The sequence below is a fragment of the Scophthalmus maximus genome, chromosome 8 (genome assembly GCF_022379125.1).
Source record: "Scophthalmus maximus strain ysfricsl-2021 chromosome 8, ASM2237912v1, whole genome shotgun sequence".
Taxonomy (NCBI): Eukaryota; Metazoa; Chordata; class Actinopteri; order Pleuronectiformes; family Scophthalmidae; genus Scophthalmus; species Scophthalmus maximus.
In genome coordinates, this window is record NC_061522.1 from 17,259,899 (window position 1) to 17,274,679 (window position 14,781).

Consider the following 14,781-nt stretch of genomic DNA (forward strand, 5'->3'; position numbering starts at 1 on the left):
ACTCTTTCACCTCTGCATCAGCGGCTGACGGTAGGTGAGCACAACCTCTGACTCTGCAGATGACGCGTCCCCGCCTCGCTTCTCTCTCTCTCTCTCTTCACGCTGCCCTCCCTGCTGCCGGTGCCGTACGCGTGTGTGAGAAGGGGGCCGCCCGAGTGAGAGACAGGGAGCGAGCTGCCCTCGTCGTCCTATGCGGATTTCATCACCGACTGCCCGCCGGAGCCGCTCGCATCGTCGAGGGGAGGCCGAGATTCAAGGCTTTCTAACGCAGCTCCACCGCTCGGCTCCTCTCTCACGTTCGCCTGTTATCGGTGCGGGGTTGCATACTTGTGGTCGCCCTGCCGAGCACATCCCAGCGGGGGGGGGGGGGGGGGATAGGATCGACGCTGAGGGGCTTGGGAGAGGAGGCAAGCGGAGAGGCGAGAGATGAGCAATGGACAAGGTAAGAGGCTGCATGTTGTAGAGACGGGATGTAGTTCCACTGTGTATTATATATACACACACACAGAGCCGACCTACATGCAACCGCCAACTCAGTAGTTGGCCTTGCGCAGGAATCTGCTATAGGCTAGACATGGTAACCCCCCCCCCCCCCCCGCCCGGGGATCCACCGCAGGAGGGGGTGTGAGTAGTGTATGTGTATGTGTGGATATGCGGAGCAGCGGTGATGAGGTTGGCCTGTGCATTACTACGCAGACCCGCCACGGGCGACCCTCCATCCTCTCCGTTCGCCCAACCACCTGCGCGCACACCTGCTTCCGCAGCGCGCGTGCGCACCGCGGACGACGGGATGACGTTTGGGCCAAGTTGACGCATCAGCCCGGTTTATGTAAGGGAACTGACATTTAGTGTAACGTGCTATATATTTGAAGTTGTGCGGTTCATATGAGGACGGACAGCCGTTGGTCTATAGTGATTTAGTGACAGACTTTTATCAAGTATTTCATTAATTCATTCCACCCAGATGAGTCATTTTGAAGGTAGAGTCTATAGCTGTGAATCACACACACAAAAAAGTGTCCCCTTGTTCCAGTAAAACCACCATGTGTGCTGACGGGGTGTTGTATTATTCACTGAGCAGCTCCACAGTCTGTCCCCAGATGACTTCATCACCACAGTCTCTTTCTCCACGCTGCTCTGAGACTTTATCACATATCTTACACACACATCTTGAACTACATTATTCAACACTAGCATAGAAAAAATAATGGGAAACGGTTTAGGGCCGTATAGCTAAACAAATCATTTGCTTATCACAAGACACCGGTACATCCGGAACAGCGCCACTTTATATCGGGCGGCCGTTTCATTGAAGGCAGCTATCCTCGTTAGTATAGTGGACAGTATCTCCGCCTGTCACGCGGAAGACCGGGGTTCGATTCCCCGACGGGGAGGTCATTTCTTTTCTCCTCTGTTTTTTACCAGCTGCTCATTACTGAAATGTCTAAGTGGCAGAATAAAATCGACATTGAGTCAGCCACTTCTCTAATGCCCTTTACATGAGTAAATAGTGCATAGACAACATGTGACATGTAGGCTTTTTGTGTCGAGGATTTCTTTCTCTCTCCTGGGGCCTAGGTAGCCTGGCATATTCTGGCAGAGCAAATTTAAATGAGCTCCCCAGAATTCGTCTATAACGCAGGATTCCTGCCCCTCTTGTCTTCTCAGGTCTGAGAGTCACCATACCCAGAGAGAGAGAGTTCATATTACTCCCGCATTGTGAATTGTCTGTTGTGGTGTGAGGGTCAGATTGAAGGTTTCTGACACCTCATATAGTAGACCAGAGCAGTCTTCCATTTCCTCTGTGTGTGTGGGGGGGGGGGTCATCTGTGTGTGCCTGCGTCTATGTCCTGTAGCTGAAGATGATTGTGCAGAAAGGTGATACTGATTCAAGTTGCTGAGCATCACTTTCTTTGTGTCCTTTCGACATCTCTCTCCCTCTCCCCCTGTCTCGTCCATACGCACCACCGCTCTGAGCTTTCTGTCCGTGTCCCTGCTGTGTGCGTCTCAATTCCTCTGCGCTTCTGCTGATATTTGCTTTTCAGCAAGACGGGGCCTCCCGTGACACGTTACATTGTGGCATCCTCTGTGAACTGTTGAGGGGCAGCAGTGAACAGTGAAAATTAGATGAACTCTTTCAAAAGTCAGTAATTGAAACATATACTTATCGGTGTTAGTGGTCATGATCATAGCAGTAATAGCCTGTTATTAATGTTTTTAGAGCCAAATGCAGTGAATGTGTTCGTGATCCATTAGGGCAGGGTGGTTCATGAGCCAGAGCCCCTGAATGGAGTGAACATTCCTCATTAGAAAGGGGCTCAGTCAAATGTCTGGTTCCTTAGTGGTTTTGCAAGTAGTTCTGAAGCACACAGGTAAAATACATCTCGATAAAAAGGAATGTCAGATTTGAAAAGCGTCCCTATCTTTGGATAAATGAGCCAATGACTGATGAGAAGAGGTTTAGTTTTGTGAGGTTACCCTAGTTCAGCGTTGGTTTAGTGGGTCGATCATACTATGTATCTGTGAACGCTTAAAGTCGCAGGCAGAGGGAAAAGTATCACAGGAGCACTAAATGACCAACTCCCCTGTGTCCTCTCTGAAATATGATTTTGGCAGCGAGAAAATGGGTTGCAATTGTGTCTGTGTGTGCACAGATGGCTGCGTGTGTGTGTGTGTGTGTGTGTGTGTGTGTGTGTGTGTGTGTGTGTGTGTGTGTGTGTGTGTGTGTGTGTGTGTGTGTGTGTGTGTGTGTGTGTGTGTGTGTGTGTGTGTGTGTGTGTGTGTGTGTGTGTGTGTGTGTGTGTGTGTGTGTGAGAGATGGCCTGAATAAGATAAGCCACCAAGAAGCTTGATGAGACACCTGAATACAAGAGTTTTGACCTACTTCCTTCTGAGGGCGCTGGAGTTGTAAGCAACCCATTCAGTCGCTATCACCATCATTGTATTCTTATTACGTAATGTAAATAGCAAAGAAATACAGTAAAAGAACAAAGATACTAAAGGACCTACAAGAGAATCCGGATGTTTTTGAAGTTTTCCTTATCAAAGTGATCTAGTGATTGTCAATACATCCATGGGTATATGTTGCAAACAGGAACCGTGGAAAGCTAATTTGTCTTACTCTTAATGGAGCCCCTTTGTCAAGTAAAAGCTAAAACAAATTAGCACAGGTTGCAGGCCACAGCACCACTCACTGAATCAACAGCAGTTGTCTTGATGTTTGCCTGAGCCGGTGTCAATCGTTGAAAACCCCTAATCAAGCTTAGGAATTTTCCGGCTCATCAGATCAACCTGAAAGGAGGAAGAGCTGAAGTTACTTACAGATTTCATTTATGCTCACATGTCGCCTTTATGTGTTTCATACAGGGGCGTCCTGTAACTCCTGACAGAGAAGAGGAATCTTCTTTGCTGTAGCTACCGCTCCAGTCCACGTTCCACGTTTACCTGTTGAGCATTTATTTTTCGCTTTCTCTCCCTCCACCTCCCCCGTCACCTGTCACCATGACAACCTCAGCCCTGCGCCGGCAGGTGAAGAATATTGTGCACAACTATTCAGAAGCGGAGATCAAGGTATTGAAAACATTATGAACATTGTTCTTTTTAAAGTGTCGTTGATCTGCAATAGTTTAGTGTCACACTTTGAGGACAATTAAACCTGTTCAAATGAAGGTGTCCAGTCAGTGCATCAGAGCAAAACTCTATACTCTTACTTCTTGTCTTGGATACTGCTGATGACACATTATGTGCGTGAAATGTAAATATAAGGAAAAAAATGGAGGTCGCGGTTCCTCTGCTGGTGCTGTGCAGGTTCGCGAGGCCACATCGAACGATCCATGGGGCCCGTCCTCGTCTCTCATGTCCGAGATCGCCGACTTGACCTTCAACGTGGTGGCGTTTGCTGAGGTCATGGGCATGGTCTGGAAACGCCTCAACGACAGCGGCAAGAACTGGAGGCATGTCTACAAGGTGACCTTGGGAGAGAAAGTGTCTGACAGTTTAAACTAGGATTTTTACTCACAAGTCCTCTCTGCCTGTTTGCCTTTGATTCTGCTTTAACCGAGTTCAATGTAGCTTCCCTCTGAGCTGCTGACCTCTCACCACCACATCCCTCAGTAGTTTCATTTAGTAAGACTGGTGTTTTTTCCCGCCATTGCTCATTACAAAAGCTCGATGTAAAGGTGATAATTGCAGTGTGTGGTATCAGTGTGGTAATCAGCATTTGCCTCCAGGCCCTGACTCTGTTGGATTACCTGCTGAAGACAGGATCAGAGAGAGTGGCTCAACAGTGCCGTGAGAATGCGTTCACGATCCAGGTACTGGACTGAAACTAGAGGAGAACCTTGGCAATCTGAACGAGCAGGAATACAGCAGGTTTAGTGTTTATCGTTCATTTGGATCATCATTAGTTGTAACCTTGGCAATCGCTACTGTTCCCGTGGTCTACATTTACAAGAAACACAGTATAATCACCAAATTTCAAGAAAGAAATCACATTTGAACCCAACATAATCAAATATTAAGATTAAAGAGAACAGACTAAATCAAATACTTAATAAATACATTTATTTTCTGGAAAACGTGGAATAACACTTCACTCCTGGAGATCAGATAACCCAGGTTCTCCTGCATCTTAACCACAAGTTGAACTGTGCATTCTTCGAAGAGTTCATTTGGATCAAAAATGTGTTTTGATTACTTGTGTGGGTTCAGACGCTGCGGGACTTCCAGTACGTGGACCGCGACGGCAGAGACCAGGGGGCCAACGTGAGGGAAAAGGCGCGCCAACTGGTGTGTCTCCTGCGGGACGAGGAGCGGCTCCGCCAGGAGAGGAGTCAAGCCCTGAAGACCAAGGAGCGAATGGCTGGGGGAGGCAGCGGAGGGGGAGGGGGAGGAGGAGCTGGAGCTGGAGCTGGAGCTGGTGCTGGTGCTGGTGCTGGTGCTGGAGCTGGTGCTGGTGCTGGTGGTGGTGGTGTGTACGGAGGAATACCCCCGTCCTACCACCCGGGCAGGCGAACAAGCCAGCCCAGCATGGCTGTGATGTACGGGGAGGAGTTCAGCCGCTCCAGAGGCTCACCGTCCTCCTTTAACTGTGAGTGTTTTGGGCTGTCAAATTCAGAACTTATCTTGAATAGATTAAGAGTTTAAAATACACACTTGGATTCAGGCTTATCGCTACATCCCTAATGATATGCAAATTGTTGCTGCAGCCCAGCACCAGATGGATTATCAATACTGCAGCGTAGGCCTGAAAATGTTCAAATCAGCAACACACTTTGTGTGCTGCACATCGTTCTGACAATTTCGCCGCGCACACTTTCACCCCCTTCTCCCTCAAACTCCCTCACTTGTTCCCCTCTGCAGCCTCGTCGTCGTCCCCTCGCGCCGCCTCAGACCTGGAGCAGGCCCGACCCCAGACCAGCGGGGAGGAGGAGCTGCAGCTCCAGCTCGCCTTGGCCATGAGCAGGGAGGAGAGTCAGAAGGTAAAACAACACACATACACACACACACGCACACACACGCACACACACGCACACACACTCTCTCTATCCTCTATTTTTGAGCCGCACATGTCTCATTGCTTCTTGATGATTCCAATAATCAAAATTTTGTGACAAACATTCTGAAAATCCGCCCACCTTCATCTTGCTAGCCTTTCCTTCCCCTGTTACCATAGAGATGGATGGAGACACACAACTACAGATTGCTTTAAGCCTTAGCCAAAAGGAGCATGAGCAGGTACACACGCGCAGGTACACACGCGCACACACACACACACACACACACACGCACACACACACACACGCACACACACACACACACACACAAACACACAGACACACACACACACACACACACACTCCTTACCACCTCGCTCCTTACAGCTCTTTGTTAACATTTTAACCTTTAAGTCTTTCTATTTATCTGATGATATGGCTCTTATGTCAAAACTAAAAAAAAATGATTTAGATAACTGGATGGCTTCCTCCCAAATATTTTCCTTTCCTACATCCTTCAATGGCCACTTTCTTTCCTCCTTTCTAATGCTCGTGTCTTTTCTCACACAATTTGTCTTGAAACTTCTACATGTTTTTTTCGGTTTTCACTGCACTTTCTTTCTACTTTGCTTTCAACCGCCCTCTGCTCTTCGTCAACATAATATTTCAGCAGCATAAAAAAGATACTGGTGCTGCCTTCGTTTTGCCGGACAATGCTAAACACTGTTTCACTAACAGCATTCTGTGTGTCTGTGTGTGTCCGTGTGTCCGTGTGCGCGTGTGCGCGTGTGCGTGTGCGTGCGTGCGTGCGTGCATGTGTCCGTGTGTGTGTGTGTGTGTCTCTGTACGATCACCCTCATTGCCGTAGCGTTAATGTTGATGATGTCACGATGTTGCCCCTGCAGGAGCAGCGCTGTCGCCAAGGAGACGAGTCTCTGTTACAGAAGGCCCTGGATGATAGCCGAAGAGAGAGCCAGTCGGGGACACGGGAGGTGAGTTTAAAAATGTGTGTGCGTGTGTGTGCGTGGGTGCGTGTGTGTGCGTGTCCGTGCGCGTGCTGTACAGTATTTGTATTTGCACATACATGTGGGTGCATTCGTAGATGGCTGTTGGCAGGCATTTACAGAATGAACAGGAGTTGATGGTGTGGACTGGTATGATAGGGATGGAAGCAAAATTTAAAAAAAAAACAGATCAGCATAATGAGGGAGGGTTTGAGTGGGAAACAGTAGAGAGCTGAGGGAGGAGAAAGGTGCCTGCTGAATGATAAAGACTTTGTCTTGTCTAACCTTCAGCTCCGCATGACATTTTCCTGAGAGCATTCTCCTTATCTTGTAGCACACCAGCTCCCTTGCCCATTGGTCCGTCGACAGGCCATTCAGGATCACAGACTGTCTTATGTAAAGTCCCCATGACTGGGATGATTGCTCATAAGGTCATTATTTTCTGTTACTCTCAGATGCTCCATAGAAATATTAGAAAAATCAGAATCAGGAAGAAAAAATTAAAGGTATAAGAACGCTCCTAGACTGACATATTCATCAGGCCTTGTATCATCATACATTCAAGAATAATATTTAATTTTAATAGAATTTTGTGCAATTCACATGTGGTGCAGCATATAGAAAATACTGTAATTCAAATAACAGTTTGTGTCTCATTTGGTTTTCCAAAATAACATTTCAGTAAGTAAATCAACTCTTACATTTACATCAACCCCTTCTCCCACGTTGTAAAAATCCTTGATATATGAATATATGTGTGAATATGAGTGGGCAACTGAAAAATCAAGCGTGTCACCTGTGGCAGAGCTGCCAACGTTTACAGTCAGGAGTCAAGAGAGATGATTCCTGTGGTGAACTTTTGTTCCAGACTGAATTTGCAACCCCGGACGCCACACGGCAAAACATTATATCCAGCAGTGTTGTTTCCTTTGAAGTCACGGCACGATGTGCAGATTTATACGGATTCATGATCATGATGTTGACATGTGAAGTATTTGTGTGTTTCAAATTATTAGATACTTCAAATCAATATTAGGTTGCTGGTTTTTCATTTGATAATATTAAAAACCACAATTTTTATGCTAAAAATTCCCATGTCATCATAATGTTGAATCACTTTGTGTGGTATGATTCTATGTAAGAAAGACATTTTTTTCTCTAGTTTTAATTATATCATATTTTTTGGGCTGCCTGTGTATGCTGTATTCACACAGAGGCAGGATCCTTACTGAGATGTCAGAGTTGTTACAAAGATACTTTATGTGCAGGTTATTTTAGTTTTGAACAGTAAACAAAATGCTCTTCAGAGACTGCTCTGCAACCTCAGGTCCTGCAGAGGAATCTACGATGGAGTCCAGATGCAGCCCGATACATTTATGAAATGATGACACTGTTTCTGACTTACCTCAGGCGCTTTACACTGCATTAGGTAATGCAATCTCACTGTCAACACATCCACAAACACAAAATCAACAGGCACATTATACACAGTGCCAAAGCATCTGTGATATCTAGTAATGACTTTAATAAACATTATATTAATTAAAGATGGCTTTAAATGAGCTAACCCTTTCTTGGTAAATGGCTAAAGACACTGTCAAAAGTTTCATCCCTTATAACTATGTATTTCCAAAACACGGGCAAATTGCCCCACTGTGGGACTAATAAAGGACTATCTTATTTAATCTTATCTTATCTTGAAACAGTCGAAGTAAAACAGTTCCAGCCGAATGTCTAAATAGGTTTTTTAAACGAATTGTCACATATATTATAAAGTCAGATTACCTGTGACAGGTCCCATACTGTCCTCCACAGACCTCGACAGGGTTGGATACATTTCTTCTGGCTCTTATTAAGTCTCCCGTTGCTTAAAAACCTGTTCAGTCACACAAACCTGGAAGCACATAATGTCAGAGAATATTTGAATGTGAGACGTCTTTCTCTCTCTCTCTCTCTCTCTCTCTGTAGTCAACCATGTTGGACCTTGTGGACATATTTGGCTCGTCATCTGAGCAACCGCCTCCTCCTAGTGACCCTTGGAACTCAGCTCAGCCCGCTTGTGACATCCCCTCTGACCCCTGGGACTCTGTAGGTGGGTGGCTCATCGAAGACACACCAACACATCTACACACACTCCAGGTCAATATGATGCAAGACCTACCATCCCATTATTTCTCTCTACAGTCTGTGAGTTTGTGTTTTTAATGCTTCACGCTGGGTTTCCCCTCTTTTGCCTGTTTGTCTTCACAGCAGTTCACTCCAGCAATCCTGTGATTGGCAGCCCTTGGACAGCCCCTCCCTCCGCCTCTGACGCATCCAATCCTTGGGCCCCATGCGCCAACTCTGGCACAGACCCCTGGGAAGGAGCACCTGTATCCTCCAGTCCTGTAAATCATGCATGGGACAGCCCATCAGACGGAGGTACAGTACACTGACCCGCCTGGCAAGCTCTTCAGTGCACATACACACCTATTGTAGTTTTTTAAACTGTTCTCTGCAATTTAAACTTCCTGTGCAGGTGGCGACAGGACAGATCCGTTTGCGGCACCCGAAGAGGAGAAGCCAAAACAGGAGGTTCCTCAAGTGTCCCCTCCGCAACCAGCTAGTCCCACAGGTATTTTAGTACAAGACCGCTGACTACGGAGTTTACTGCACAGATGGACTCTACCGAAGCAGAAAGTCTCCTGCACAGACAGTGGTCGGACAATAAAAGAAGAATTAGCATGAGTCTATGGACAGCTGTCAGAAACATAATACATATGACATCATTTTTTAACACACATCTAAATGAACATAATTTTTTGTTTCCCATATATTAACATAGTTGAACTATATTAGGAGAAAATCTCACAATTTTGAGTTTTTCTTATAAATGATCCAGACAAGTAAGTTGACCTGGTCATAACCAATAGACACACCGTCTATAGTCAAGGCAAAGTTTTTTTATATGGAACATTTAACAGACAGACAGTTGGGGTCCTTTACCTAAAGGAAGGGAGGAATGAAAGAGGAAATGAAATAAGATTTTAGAGTGATGTATTTTACAGCTCTTCAAACCAGCAAACGAGAGTAAGCATTGTTTGAGAGAATCCTGGTACGGACCAAAGAACTGGACAGAGGCTGCTTAATAAAGTGGTTCTCTGTCGGTGGCCTCTGGTGTGTTTCCTTGTGTTGATCTCATAATCTGTTATGTAAATATTTGTAGTGATCATCTGATAACCATGGTAACTAGTATTTGCATCAACATATGAGTGCAGGAGTTTTTCCCAATCCAGTTACAGAATGGTTAGTGCTCTGAGCAGCAGGTCCCCAGGTTGACTCCCAGCCAGCTCGACCATTAACTGTCGAAATGTCATTCCGCTGCTCTCTCCCCTACATTTCCTGTCTCTCTAATTAACACACAAAGGCCATAAAAATGTACTTTCAAAAAGTGCCTGACACTGTGATCTTGTATTAATCCCCCGCCGTGCAGAACTGGAGATTATAAATATAATTAATGTGCTACGTTAACTGCAGTCAGTTACCAGACTTTGATTTCCCAATAGGTCGGTCCTGATGAGGCACTGAATGCAGGATGACGTCATTAAAAAGTCAGCGTGAACATGAACCAGACCAGAGCTAAAATGCAACATTGAATCATTTTTTCCCCCATTTTTCTGGATCAAATGATCCAAAAGGAGTGAGAGTGCAAAGTGGCAGTGAAGCTGCTCTCGAGTTCTGTGGTGGACCAACATCTTAATAAAACAACTTTTTGTAGTTTGTCACAGGTACAGCATCATATTCTCTCATCTTTTCTCAGCACCTCTATCTGAACTCTATTTTCTCTTCCTGATGCAGATGCAGAGCTTTTTGGAGTAAACCCAGACTCAGACCCGTTTTCTACAGCGGATTCTAACCCTGATGGGTTCGGGGCTGACCCTCCTGTGGAACCCCATGTAAATGGACGAGAGTCTGACAGCCCAGAGATGTTTGACCTGTCCCGGCTAGCACCTCCACTTAGCGCCGCGCCCACACGTGTGTGTCGGACACCAGAGGCCTTTCTGGGACCTACGGGGGCCTCGCTGGTCAATCTCGACGCTCTGATAACCCCCAACCCTCCGAGCAAAATGCACAACAATCCCTTCCTCTCAGGTACCAGATTACTCTAGAACTCTTTCTATGATGCCATTAAAACGTTTTGCAAATAATAAATCCTGTTTTTTTCTTCTTAGGTCTGAGTGCTCCGTCTCCCACCAACCCCTTCCACTGCGACCAGCCTCGCCTCACCCTCAACCAAATGCGACCGTCCTCCACCTCCCCGCTGCCCCCTCACATGCTCTCCTACAGCCCGTCCCTGCCTCTCCCTCTCCCCCACCAGCACCCCGTCCTCCCCTCATCTCTCACACAACCTCCTGCCGGACTCCTGGACCTTCCCTCCAACCTCCCGCAACCCCTGCTCCCTCTGTCTCCACGGCCGGCAGCCCGCACTCAGTCACAGACACAGTCACACAGCCATAATCCTTTCCTCTGAGACTCCCGCACCCTTCACACTCTGGTCTGCAGAGGGAGGCGACAGCATGGACTATGCTGACCACAGTGAGACTAGTTTAAATGAACCGGATCCTGCTCTGATGTCATTGTGCACACTTGAAGTGGATATAAGCTTGGAGCGGATGTATTTGTGTCTGTCCGAAGACACGTCAGCTGCTACATAACCTGAACTCTTGACGAAAATCTAACTCACGCACACACAGACACACGCGCAAACACGCACTCAGGCGCACTTCAGGGTGCACAGACACCGACATTATGCACAGGCACAAACACAGACTTGACAGGGTGCATCCCAACAGTCCCCTTCAATGTCCTTTTCCCCTTCAACCGTGACAAGTCCGAGCACCCTCCCACCGCAGACTTGGAACTGTTGCTTTAGAAGACTGGGATGAAGCCACACACTTTGATTGTCTACCGAGATTCACCAGGATCCTCACCGCTGCTGCTTCACCGACGAAAACATGAATGCAATCCCGCCCCCCCACCCCAACCCAGAGAATCCGAGTTCTTCGAATAAATCCTTTTTTTTTTCTGATGAGTCAAATAGTATCTTGAGATTTCTTGGCCCAATTGAATCACTGGAGATTAACCAAAAGTATTTAACTGTAAGATTTAAGAAAACACACAGCACTGTTCAAGAACTAATTGACTCAGGTATCCTTTCCTAAGTGATTATATCTCTTTTGCTTTGCCTTGTTACCTTGCAAGCTCTAAAACATCTGGTCCTAACTTAGGTACGTTATTTGTCCTTTGAGGCAAGTGGCTCCAACAGGATTCAGGTGGATTTAAACGGGGCTAAATCTGCCTAAACTAGACCTTCTGTCTCAATCTGGACCTAAACTGATCACTGATTGTACCATATCGGACCCACGTGCCTGTCTCTACAGCCGAGCCACAAAGTATTCCCGGCTGGTTTATGTGGGCGCCGTTGAGGATGACTTCAGGGAGACCGCTCTGTCCCCCTCCAAAGAGATTCAACCTCATTGAATTGAAAGGTATTTTATTTAAAGAAAACAAAAACAGTGAGATCAATGACTATATCTGATGTGGGGATATAAACAAGGGATGAAGAGAACAGATAGAGGAAGAGGGAGGGGGAAATGAAAGATGAATACAAATAAGGTGAAATGATTACAGATGATAAACTGATGTATTGAGCAGCAGCTCCTCTCCTCTGCTCCTAGTTCACTTCTGTTTCAGGAGCAAGAGAATCTGTGAAGAGACGAGATGTTTGGTCATCGCTGCACTGAACCTGGACTTGAATGTGAAATGCCTGCCTATATACACACAGGCATAGTACATATGTATTTAATAGAATGATACCTATACAGTATTCTAAAAAATTACACTAATAAATGAATGGTGTTTGCATTATAATGTTGTGTGTTCATGCAATTTATGTGTCATCAATCATTTGTTCATTGGTAATGTCAGAGCTGTAGAGCTGTAACAAACAATTCTTTTCAAACAGTTGGATTATTTTTGAAATAGATCATTTAGTCTATAGAATATTATTTCAAAAATAAATACGGGGTCAAAATTTGTGCTTGTAACTTGGATAGAGCTCACTTTTTAAAGTTGCATAGATTTTAAATACATGCATACAAAATATTTTTCAAGTTACGAAAATGTTTTAAACATGTTTAAATCATGCCTGTGTGCACAAAACCTTTTCACACATGCACAAATACACAATTTGAATGCACACAAACAACTAAAGAATGTGCAATTATTAATGGACATCATTTCAAAAGCTCAAAATAATAATGACCTGTATCTGACTCCATAAATACATGTCTGTTTGATAGAAATGGGAGAGATGCCCTTGGACGATATCAACATGGACTGGCATACTTGCTAAAAATAAAAGGACACAAATATTTCTAACAAAATAGATACATGCTGGGAATTCCTGGGAAGAATGGAAATAAGCTCAAATTGAAGGTGTAGGAAACTTAACTAACTAACAAATCATGGTCATTAGCATGGTCAAAATAATTGAGAAAAATGATGTCATCACTGTCTATACAACATTTGAATGATAATAATTATCATTATTTTAAAAATCCTGACACCCTGATTACAAGCTCTTGCTTGTGAACAGCTGCACTGAAATAAACTTGTTATATTCACTTTGCAATTACAAGAAACATTTAATCAGTTACTCATACCGGGAAACAACTGTACTCAAAAGATAAACATGAATTCAGTTATGGCCCGTACGTCTGCTCATGCTGCATGACGGTTATGTCTGTAAGAATTGCCTCAAATCTTAAGAGTTCAAGTTTTAAAACCTTATCGTCTGCAAGCATTTGACACAAAAGATAGTTTTCAATTTATTAAATCATTTCATTCGCAACCCAGAGTAAGAGTCATGTAACTTACCCATGTGTCCTGAAGGGGGAGCCAGAGGCAACATCCAAGGCCGTTATCGAAAAGGAGTGGCAGCCATCCCAAGGTTATCATCAGCAAACTGGGTCACGACCCCTTCACCCTCCTCTCCACCGAGGAGCAGGAGGAGAGCTGCAGGGAGGTGCAGCACAAACAGAAAGCTCCTAAAGGTAAAGAAGACCAATGGAGTCGAGAAGACGAAAGAAACTGATGTAAACAAAAACAAAAAAAAACATCCCCTACTTCTTATATTTTGTGACGGATGTAATGATACTTGTTTGTAAAAAACAAAACAAAAAACGACCTTGCTCACATGCTCATCACAGTCATCAGCTCAGCGAATTTACCAAAAGACAAGTTTCAGGAATGAAAATTGACAACAAACATTGTTTGTCAAAATGGCACATTAAGCTTTTTATCCTTGGGTCTGGGTTGTTGTCATAACCCCTCCTCTGTTTGAATTATTATATAAAATAACTTGTGTAAGTGAGAGTTAAAAAAAAGAATTTTAAAGTCATTCTCAGGGTAAAGCCGCAGGGATTAATGTGGATTGTTTGACCTCATTTTATAAGCTCAAGGGGAAAAAAGGGTCATGGAAACTCTAAATGGAGAAGTTCAAAGAATGGGATAGCTAAGAAAAAAGGGAAACCAGCATGGAAGTGGAAATGCTAATGGGAAAAGACTATGCACTTTTAAATCCTGGATTAAAATCTGTATTCTTAATTCAGTTTATGAATGGATTGGCGATTCCTGGTCCACAGCGAGGCAGTGGTCGATCCAAGGAAGCATTCTGAGTGATGAATTCTTCGGTGTCAGATCAAAATGCTGCAATGTGGGAACAATTGGTCTGAAGGAGGAAAAAAAACTTCTACTAAATTACTAAACTACTTCCTGTCTAAGCAGTGATTTGATTAAGGACTGTGTGTGTGTGTGTGTGTGTGTGTGTGTGTGTGTGTGTGTGTGTGTGTGTGTGTGTGTGTGTGTGTGTGTGTGTCTGTGTGTGTGTGGGTTGTAGTAGTAAAATCCAGGGCTTTATTGAAAATATCTTAGCCAGAGTAGAGAGGGAGGTCACGTACATGTTTGTAAAGGGGGTAACACAGAATGTATGCAGCTTATTCTTCTTCCAGGCTTTGTCTTTTTATTGGAGATCATTTGTTTTATGGGAGGGTTAAGATGACAATAATATATATGTGTTTTTGCCGAGTATGACTCAAATGTAGTTAAACAACACATGCAGTCAGTACAGTGCCATACAAACATACCATTAACTGAACCTGCTACCAGCTTTTTGTTGGAAACAGGCACCCACTGCTACTCTCTCTCTCTCTCTCTCTCTCTCTCTCTCTCTCTCTCTCTCT

General features: G+C 44.8%; 1 protein-coding gene and 1 non-coding gene across 3 annotated transcripts; both read left to right on the forward strand.

Moving 5' to 3' along the window:
* Positions 1-21: 21 nt before the first annotated feature.
* epn3b (epsin 3b) lies at positions 22-12,396 on the forward strand. Of its 2 annotated transcripts, none has more exons than XM_047333664.1 (12): positions 22-442; positions 3,515-3,570; positions 3,808-3,966; positions 4,230-4,313; positions 4,711-5,089; positions 5,362-5,480; positions 6,401-6,487; positions 8,468-8,591; positions 8,750-8,920; positions 9,018-9,113; positions 10,337-10,630; positions 10,711-12,396. In XM_047333664.1, the coding sequence occupies exons 1-12, from the start codon at positions 427-429 to the stop codon at positions 11,007-11,009; spliced, it is 1,884 nt and encodes a 627-aa protein (XP_047189620.1). In that variant the 5' UTR covers positions 22-426; the 3' UTR covers positions 11,010-12,396. The 2 variants fall into 2 exon arrangements, with proteins under 2 accessions (XP_047189620.1, XP_047189621.1); XM_047333665.1 differs by having other exon boundaries at positions 142-442; positions 8,753-8,920.
* trnad-guc lies at positions 1,323-1,394 on the forward strand. Its single transcript has one exon. It is a non-coding gene; the product is annotated as a tRNA-Asp (tRNA).
* Positions 12,397-14,781: the final 2,385 nt, after the last annotated feature.